This window comes from Otolemur garnettii, unplaced genomic scaffold (genome assembly GCF_000181295.1).
Source record: "Otolemur garnettii isolate 467f Iridium unplaced genomic scaffold, OtoGar3 scaffold00095, whole genome shotgun sequence".
Lineage (NCBI taxonomy): Eukaryota > Metazoa > Chordata > Mammalia > Primates > Galagidae > Otolemur > Otolemur garnettii.
The window spans coordinates 4,270,800-4,280,145 of NW_003852490.1; the positions used below are offsets into that span (position 1 = coordinate 4,270,800).

General features: G+C 33.9%; 1 protein-coding gene across 1 annotated transcript in view; it reads left to right on the forward strand.

Annotated features, from left to right (window-relative positions):
- The window catches only part of STRN (striatin), a 108,546-nt gene that overhangs the window by 72,380 nt on the left and 26,820 nt on the right, over positions 1-9,346 (forward strand). The window contains exons 8-10 of the mRNA XM_003795689.3: positions 835-945; positions 3,623-3,766; positions 8,019-8,155. Coding sequence (XP_003795737.1) covers positions 835-945; positions 3,623-3,766; positions 8,019-8,155 — 392 coding nt within the window. The remainder of the gene's footprint in view (positions 1-834; positions 946-3,622; positions 3,767-8,018; positions 8,156-9,346) is intronic.

Here is a 9,346-nt window from a genome sequence, read left to right on the forward strand (position 1 = left end):
AAAAAAAAAAATTGTTTGAAATTTTAGGCCTGGAGTGGTGGCTTACACCTGTAATCCCAGCACTTTGGGAGGCCAAGGTAGGAGGATTGCTTGAGCCTAGGATTTTAACACCAGCCTGGGCAAAAACATAACAAGATCCTGTCTGTACCAAAAAAAAAAAAGTTCACTGGGCCTAGTGGTGCATACATCCTATCTACTCTTATTCAGGGGGCTAAGGCAGGAGTACTGCTTGAGCGCAGGAGTTTTAGGATGTCAGTGAGCTATGATTGCACCACTGTATACCAGCCTGGGCAACAGTGGGACCCTGTTTCAAAAATAAATAAATAAATAGTTTAAATTTTGAATGAAAGTTAATTTGCTTTATAAAATGCTATTTATAAAGTCTGTGCAATAAAAATCATTGCTTATTGATAAACACAACAAAAATATGAAATTCCTAAATAAAAAGATCATTGGAGATTGTTTTGGGTAATCTTTTTATAATAATCTTCTCTCATTAGTATGAGGTGTTTTTTGTGAATCAGTCCTAACAGAATTCTGAAAATAAGCAGTTCTTGATTGTTTGGGCTTGATTTACTAAAAATAATTAAAGTCTTCTAAGGATTTTTTTTTAAATGTTTCTTTCGCGAGAAATTTATTATTACCTTGGAAATGGAATTGATCATTGTTTCTCAGCTATTATGTTTTGTATGATTTATGTACTAAGAAATAAGTAGTGACTATGTTTTTAGTGATACTATGAAGAAAATGATTGTTATATCTTTCAGACATACTGACTTAAGAGTATTCAATATTTTATTGAAAAGGCTATTTCATTTGTTTCACTCTGTTTAGAGAAGGAAGACCAGTGTCTCATGCCTGAAGCGTGGAATGTGGACCAGGGAGTAATTACCAAACTCAAGGAACAATACAAAAAGGAGAGAAAAGGGAAAAAGGGGGTGAAGAGTAAGTGGAAAACATTGTATCTATAAATCATAAATTTTGCCTCTTTTACATTTCCCAGTTTTTTTTTCAATGTTTTCCTAAAACTACTTACTCTTTTTCATTTCTGCTCCTGATCTCTTTCCTTTTCACCTGCTTTCAGGGGTTGAAATTACATGGTTAACTCTTTGATTATGAACTTTTAAAAACCCTACATATGATTATGAAATCATAATAAATCTCAATAACAAATCCAGAGCCTCAGGAGAGTGTTGAGCTATGTATTCAAAGAAAGTGATAATTTGATTTTTTTAAAGTATGTATGCTTAATTGTAACAATGCTTCTTATTTTCACTGACAATTATAAAGCTCATCCAATATGACCCTCTGGTAATCTACCAAAATTATTGCTTATAATTTTAGATCTTGGAGAAAGTAAGTTAATTTCTACCCCTGAATATTCCATGTGTCCGTAACATGCAGTTTATTTGCTTGTACCACTATATGCTATACAGGGCACAGAGTCCAATATATAACTCTTAAAAGTTTCTTTCTTTTTTTGTTTAAAATTTTGGCCAATTTCACGTATAAAATATTACCAATTACCTTTTTTCTTTTCAGTAAAATATGTGCCACATCAAACAGAAGGCAGAATGAAATTTCTAGCCCTGTGAATCATATATGTATAACTCTTTCATTATCTAAATTACTAATAAAGTTTAGTAGTGGATCTAGTTAAGTATGCAAAATAGATACACAAAAGCTTTCAAAACATTCCTGAAAACAGTTGTAAACATTTTTTTAGAAGGACAAGGCTAAACTCCTTCCTTGGCCTACTACCCTTATTGACAATATAAATGTGGACCTCCCTTTTATGGCAATAGGAATTTTATTCTATGAGATATTAAAGTAGTAAAAAGTGAGATTACAATCAAACTTAGTAACAAATACTTTTTAAAGTTACAAAAGACTGAAAGGATATGCTTTTTCTTTTTCTCTCTTTATAGTTACACTGAAGCTTATTAAAGATTAGTCATGCTTATTAAAGATCAGTCATTCCTCTTAGGACATTCCTTTATAATCTTGTAGTTACTTTAAAACATTTAAATCTTTATTTATCTAAATATCTTAGAATTTTTAAGTATTTAGCTTGGATTGATGAAAAGTCAGTATCCATTATTGATGTTAGTTAGCATAGTATTAACCACTATATGCTGAGAGATGATATCATTTAGTGCTACCTCAATATAGGTTAAATCAGAGAAAGATTAATATTAAAACATAAAAGTATTTTGTATGTTTTATTCAAATTATGCTGATAAGAAATTTAATCTTAAAGAGAGACATGATACATCATGTCTTTTAAAGCCGTGACAAAACCAGTTAACCCAAGGGAAATTTGGATATTATACATGAGAAGCAATTTCCAGATTAACTTAATTTTATTTCTTTAGGTCATTATGCTACAAAAATGAGTGTCTCAATATGTAAAAGATATTTCGATTGGAAGTATAGCCAGGATTTAATGTAGAATCCATTTACTTTTATATTAATTATTTAGTTAAGCCAACTATCAAGGCATCATTATAGTTAGAATTTATCACATAACTAAAACCACACCATTTGACTGGAACAATATTTCTAATAGAAGCAATTGGATTTCCTGAATCCAGGGGTTATGATCTATGTTCAGGCATATGGCACATGGTTTTTTAGTTGGTGAAGAAAAATGATTCTGTGGGGTGAAATGTTAACGTCTTTCCCTAGAGATAGGGGGACTGTAGATTGAACTTTAGCACATTTTGTCATCATCTTCAGTTCATGTTATCTTGATAAAATGGTGGACTAGAAACAACTGAAGACTGGCGTAAGTGAAAACAGAACTAAAGCAAAGGTTTGAACTGGTATGTGAAGCGCTAATTTGTAAACCACCGTAACTTTTATTTAATTGAACTGGAAGTTTTTTTCGTATTAGAAAAAGTTTTATTATGGTCTAGTTCTTTCCAGTCAAATTGTGTATTCCAGTCATATTATCTTGAAATATATTTCTAGGCATTAGTTAAAATTGCTTTAAAATAGTTGTATTCTTTGCTGGTTTAGGAAAAAGCCATAATGGACTATGGGTAAGATTTTCCCATTCTTAATTAAACTTATAACAGGAAAAACTACCGAAGATCTGTTTCAGCCTCTATCCTATATAAAACAGTCAAAACAGGGATGTGGGAGAATGAAGAATCAAAACTCAGGTAAGTAATTAGCAGGGCACGAGACTTCACCTCAGGTATGATAGCTTCAGGATGTAAGGCAGTGAATGCAACTTAATTTAAGTACACAAGGATGTTGCTGTTTAATTCAGTACTTAGTAGGTTCACAATCTGTGGTATCTGGCTGCATTTAGAACAATATACAATGATTTGATTATAGAGTATTATTACTTTCAGTAGTCTAAATTGGATAAGACAGTCTTGCATCTAGTGATGTTATTCCATTAGCTTAATTTTTCAAATATATGTAAAATATTCTTTTCAAGAAATAATAAACTTTTAAATAATTTGAAAACTTTAAAAATACCCAGTAAAATATTTTTAAAGATAAATGTTGAAATATGTGTAATAAGGTTTACAGCACCAGTTTGATGCAGTTGGATAATTCTATTTCTTTTTTGTTTTTTTGTCCCCCCACCTTTTTTTTTTCTGGCTAGGACCCAATAGGTCAAAACTACAAGATATGCTTGCTAATTTGAGGGATGTTGATGAACTTCCTTCATTGCAGCCATCTGTGGGTTCACCTTCCAGACCCACCAGCTCAAGGCTTCCTGAACATGAAATTAATAGAGCAGACGAAGGCAAGTACTTAAGTCACTGAAGCACAAAAAAAACATGTGGATATATATCCTTAAGTTCAGTCCGTAGGTAGCACTCTGCACATGCTTGAACATGTAAAATTCCCAATACAGGTTTTCTTACATTTGAGGAGGTTTGTTTACAACGTTAATCTTTAAGACTTGGAAAGGGGTGTACACACTTACAAACCAACTCTAACTTCCGGTTTAGGATATGCTCTTGCTCCATAGGTGCCCATGGAGTAGATCCATTCCAACATTAAGGGTCTATAAATAGGTAGTAAATGTTTACTTTGTGATTCGTAAATACTTTATTTAAGCATTTATCATTGACAAATACACAGGGAGGGGAAAGTCACCTAAAAATCTAGTTACATTTTGTTTTCTGTTTTCCTTGTTCCCCTTTAGTCCTTATCCATTTATATATATATATATATATATATATATGTATATATACATCATGTAGGTATATATACATCATGTAGAATAATTCTGTTTTATTTACTTAACATAAAATCATCCTAATCATTTCCATAATTACAATTTTAAGATAATAAATTGTAGACTTTATATAAGAGCATTTCTGTTTTGGATATTTAGGCTGCTTTCAGTTTTTTTGTTTTTGTTTTTCTTTTCTTTTCTCTTTTTCTATGATGATACCACAGCATACACAGGATAGTATACTGTGGTATTGTCACAGCTCACAGCAACCTCAAACTCTTGGGCTCAAGTGATTCTCTTGCCTCAGCCTCCCCAGTAGCTAGGACTACAGACACCCCACACACACACAATGCTGGCTAGTTTTTCTATTTTTGGAGACAGGATCTTGCTCTTGCTCAGGCTGGTCTGGAACTCTTGAACTCAGGGGATCCACCTGCCTTGGGCTTTCATAGTGTTAGGATTACAGGCGTGAACCACTATGCCTCGCCCTAGAAAAAGCATTTAAGAAATAGATTGTATGTTTATTTACCTCTTACTGATGCTTCATGGTCTCCAGTGCACTTTTAGAAAGAACTTCTGTATCCTATGTGTGCTATACAACTTTATTTTTATTTTAATAACTCAGAAATCAATCTAACACTTAAATGGCACAGTTAAATAATTTTATAGGGTGCCTCATGCCTATAATCCCAGTGCTTTGGGAGGCTGAGGCAGGAGGATCACTTGAGGCCAAGAGTTTGAGACCAATCTGATCAACATAGTGAGACCCCAGTATCTTAATAAAAGAAAACCAAAATTATACCTAGGCGTTGGTGTGGGCACCTATAGTCCCAGCTACTCAGGAGGCTGAGGCAGGAGAATGGCCTAAGCCTAAGATCTGGAGGTTGCTGTGAGCTGTGACACCACAGCACTCTACCGAGAATGATAAAGTGAGACTCTGTCTCTTAAAAACAAAAAAAAGAAAAGAAAACCAAAATTAGCTGGTGTAGTGGTCCAGGTCTGTGGCTCCCACTATTCCAGAGGCTAAGACAGGAGGATCTCTTGAACACAAAAGAGTTCAAAATTACAGTGAGGTTTGATCTAGCCATTGAATCCCAGGGTGGATGACAGAGCAAGACCCTGTCTCTGAAATAAATAAGAAAAGCTAATTAGGGCCAGTAAGGTTTATTTACCCCTTAGAAATGTGACCTTTAGTCATAAGTTCTGAAGCATCTTCGAGGACAGTCAAATGACAGTCATGCCCATTATTGTCATCTCTCTTCAGCCCTCAAAGCTGCTGGCTGTCTACTGGTGTGTGAAGAAGTTGTTGTGATCTTCCTTGTTTGGAGGTTTTACTTGGCCATTTTTAGAGCATTAGTTAAGATTAGCCCACACAATATGTATGGTCCATCTCAAGAAAGTTCCTCCTTCACACTGAACACAGTTATCTGGAAATGTTACAAATGAAAACAAATACTACCTGGCTGAAAACCTAGGCTTATGAGTCTCACTATTAGTCATTTTGTTGAACTTTTGTCCTGAAAATTGCTAGTCTTACTTAAACAATTCCCACCGTTAGTAAATGTTTAAATTGTTTGACCTCCTCAGACAATATGTAGTGTTTTGGGTGAAGACCATTTTTATTCTGCTGTATTACATGGTGGTTTGATAATATCTTTATGCCCTGTTTTGTTCTGACTTTTAGACTTTTAAGTAGAGTTTTATGCTACTATTTTTAAAACCAAGTAACCATTCTTTCATATATTCAATGAGAATTATGAGATAATGATTAAACGTTAAGGTGAAAAATATTCTATAAATCCAGCTTTCTACATGTACTAGTTTATACGGTTGACTCATTTCTTTATTTCTTTTCTTTTTTTTGAGACAGAATCTCCCTTTGTCACTTCTGGTGGAATGCTGTGGTGTCTTAGCTCAGAGCAACCTCAGACTCTTGGCTCAAGTGATTATCTTGCCTCGCTTCCCAAGTAGTTGGGACTATAGGCATCCAGCACAACACCTGGCTCTTTTTTAGAGAGGAGGTCTCGCTGTAGCTCAGGCTGGTCTTGTGAGCTCAGACAATCTGCCCACCTCGGCCTCCCAGAGTGTTGGGATTACAGGCATGAGCCACTGCACCCAGCCTTGACTTGTTTCGTTTAAGAAATTGTTGATTTACCTTTCTGGAGTTTGAGCTACTAAATTCATCTAATTGACTCACAAGTTTTTGTCATCAGTAAAGTAACCACCTCAAGAAAAGTACTCAATTGGTTTTCTTTGGTGTTGTTGAAGGAATTTCTATTCTTAGTGTTATTCAGTAAGTATATTCATGTTTATCACATCTTAAAGCATAGTTAGCAGCTAATGAAAGTGTTCAAATAGACATTTAAAAAAAAAACACCTCTTTGAAACAAATATTTTAAAATGAAATATAAAAATACCTACAGAAAAGTGCTGAAATCATAAGGGTACAGCTCAGTACATTATCACAACGTCAGAATTTTCACCCATCCATGTCCCATCCCATCTTTAGGATAAGAAGTAGAACATGACCAGGGCCCTAAAAGTTCTGCTTATGCTATCTTCTAATCACTACCCTTTCCCTGCTCTAGTGGTAATTTTGTCTTTTAATCTTTTTCATTTGGACTTTCTTGTATTCTTCCAGGTTACAGAATTAATGAATTTTATTTTGAATGAGACCAGCAGTGTTCAGAATCATTGTTATATATACTTAGTGATTGACAGAAATTATTTGAGTAACCAGCATGAAATATCAAATGAGGAAAACTTAACTTTCATTTAGTCATGTTATTTTTCTATATACTGAAGAGGAGATAGCAGTAGATTGGTATATTTGTTTCATGTTGTACTTTTCTGATTAGATGATGCCTTTATCTGTGATTAAGATGTGGAAAAAACAATGAATTCTTTAAAATCTTCTATTTAACTGACTTACTGTATTTAATTTAAAATAATTAGATATATACATGTCTTTATGAGAAATTTGATGCAAGCAAATGAGACTAAGTGTCGACTCTTCAGAGGTTTTTTTTGATTGTTAAATTAAATCATAGCTGTGTATATTAATGCAATCATCGGGTACAATGTGCTGATTGTATATACCATTTGAAATATTTTCATCAAACTGGTTAACATAGCCTTCACCGCATTTTCTTAGTTATTGTGTTAAGACCTTTATACTCAACCCTTAGTAAATTTAACATGTACCCTTGTAAATTGCACCATAGGCGTGTTCCCACCAATTACCCTCCCTCCACCCATCCTCCGCCCTTCCCCTCACCTTCCTTTCCTCCCTCCCCCTCTTCTTGGGCTCTAGTTGGGTTATAGCTTTCATATGAAAGCTATAAATTGGTTTCATAGTACATTGGATACTTTTTCTTCCATTCTTGAGATACTTTGCTAAGAAAAATATGTTTGAGCTCCATGAAAGAGGTAAAGTCTCCATCTTTTTTTAAGGCTGCATAATTTTCCATAGTGTACACATATCACAATTTATTAATCCATTCATGGGTCGGGGGCATTTGGGTTTCTTCCGTGACTTAGCAGTTATGAATTGGGCTGCAGTTAACATTCTAGTGCAAATATCTTTGTTATAAAGTGATTTTTGGTCTTCTGGATATATACCTAGTAGAGGAATTGTAGGATTGAATAGCAGGTCTATTTTTAGATCCCATGTGATCTCCAAACATCTTTCCAAAAGGAGCATATTAGTTTGCATTCCCACCAGCAGTGCAGAAGTGTTGCCTTTTCTTCACATCGATGCCAGCATCTCAACTTCAGAGGTTTTTTTTATGTTTCTTTTGTTTTCCCTTTTCAGTGGAAGCATTGACATTTCCTCCTTCTTCTGGAAAATCATTTATCATGGGAGCAGATGAAGCTCTTGAAAGTGAACTGGGACTTGGGGAATTGGCAGGTCTTACGGTGGCCAATGAAGCAGATTCACTGACTTATGATGTAAGTGGTCGTTTTATTTTTGATATTTTTACTCAGTTTTTGAAAAGAAAAAGTTGATTTTGTAGAAAAAGATGACAGTGATAAAACTTCTTCACAAGTATAGAACTTCTTTTGGTTTTCATTGCAAACTTTGAAAAGATAAAAATAATGAATTTCACATAACCTAGAGATTAAAATTTGGGGCATTATCTAAACCACAAGTCAGTATAGTTTGTTTATTGGTTTTAGATGGGGGAAGGAAATCTTTTTTCTGTTACCGAGTTTGAGTTTTGTTTTATTCTTTAGGATACCAGTGATTAATTGAAATTTATGTTTATCTAAACAGCAACATTTGTCTTACCTCTTTAGAGCATTAGCCAATATCCTGTTTTGAAGTGATTTTAATTATTGGTAGGCATAGATGTGGACAGTGTGCTTTCCAGATGTGAAGGCTCACCCACAAGAGATTTGGACCTGTGTGCATGCATTTACTTAATTTCAAAATACATGCGGTTTATAAATGTATTTATAATGCTCATCACAATAACTAATTTGTACAGAGAAATAGTTTGATATATTTTAGATAAAATATTCATAACCTAACTTTTCATTTCATTAAATTCCTCCCACTTTGTTAGTTTATTATGTCCTTTGGAGAACACTGTGTACCCCTTGCAATACATATACCATACTGGGGGTGTAGTATGGATGCCTAAGCAAACTATGGATATGATAAAGAAGGACTGCCAAGAGGAGCTTTTTGCACCCACTTCTCTTCCTACAAATTAAAAACTCCAGTTCTGTGCTATGTCCATTAGTAAGTCTTTTGGGTTCTACCTCCAAAAGCAGCTAAATCCATACTTTACCACCTAGAGCTATAATAATAACCATGTAATCTAAACAGAATAGACTCTTTGCATTCAATTTTCAACAAATATGTTACATACTTTTATTTTTATAAAATCATTTCTATTTCCAGTACTTTTGTAGCTTTATATTTTATATTTTTGCTTTCTCAACTCATCTTTGACAAATGTGTCTTTTAATTAGAGCATTCAGTCTATTTCTTGTTAAAAGTAATTACTGATATATTTGGATTTAAGTACACCATCTATTTGTGTACATCTGTGCTACGTTCCTTTTCCTTTTTCTCCTATTATTACCTATTTTAGTATTGACTTCTTTTCTTTTCTTCCTCTTTTTTTTTTTTTT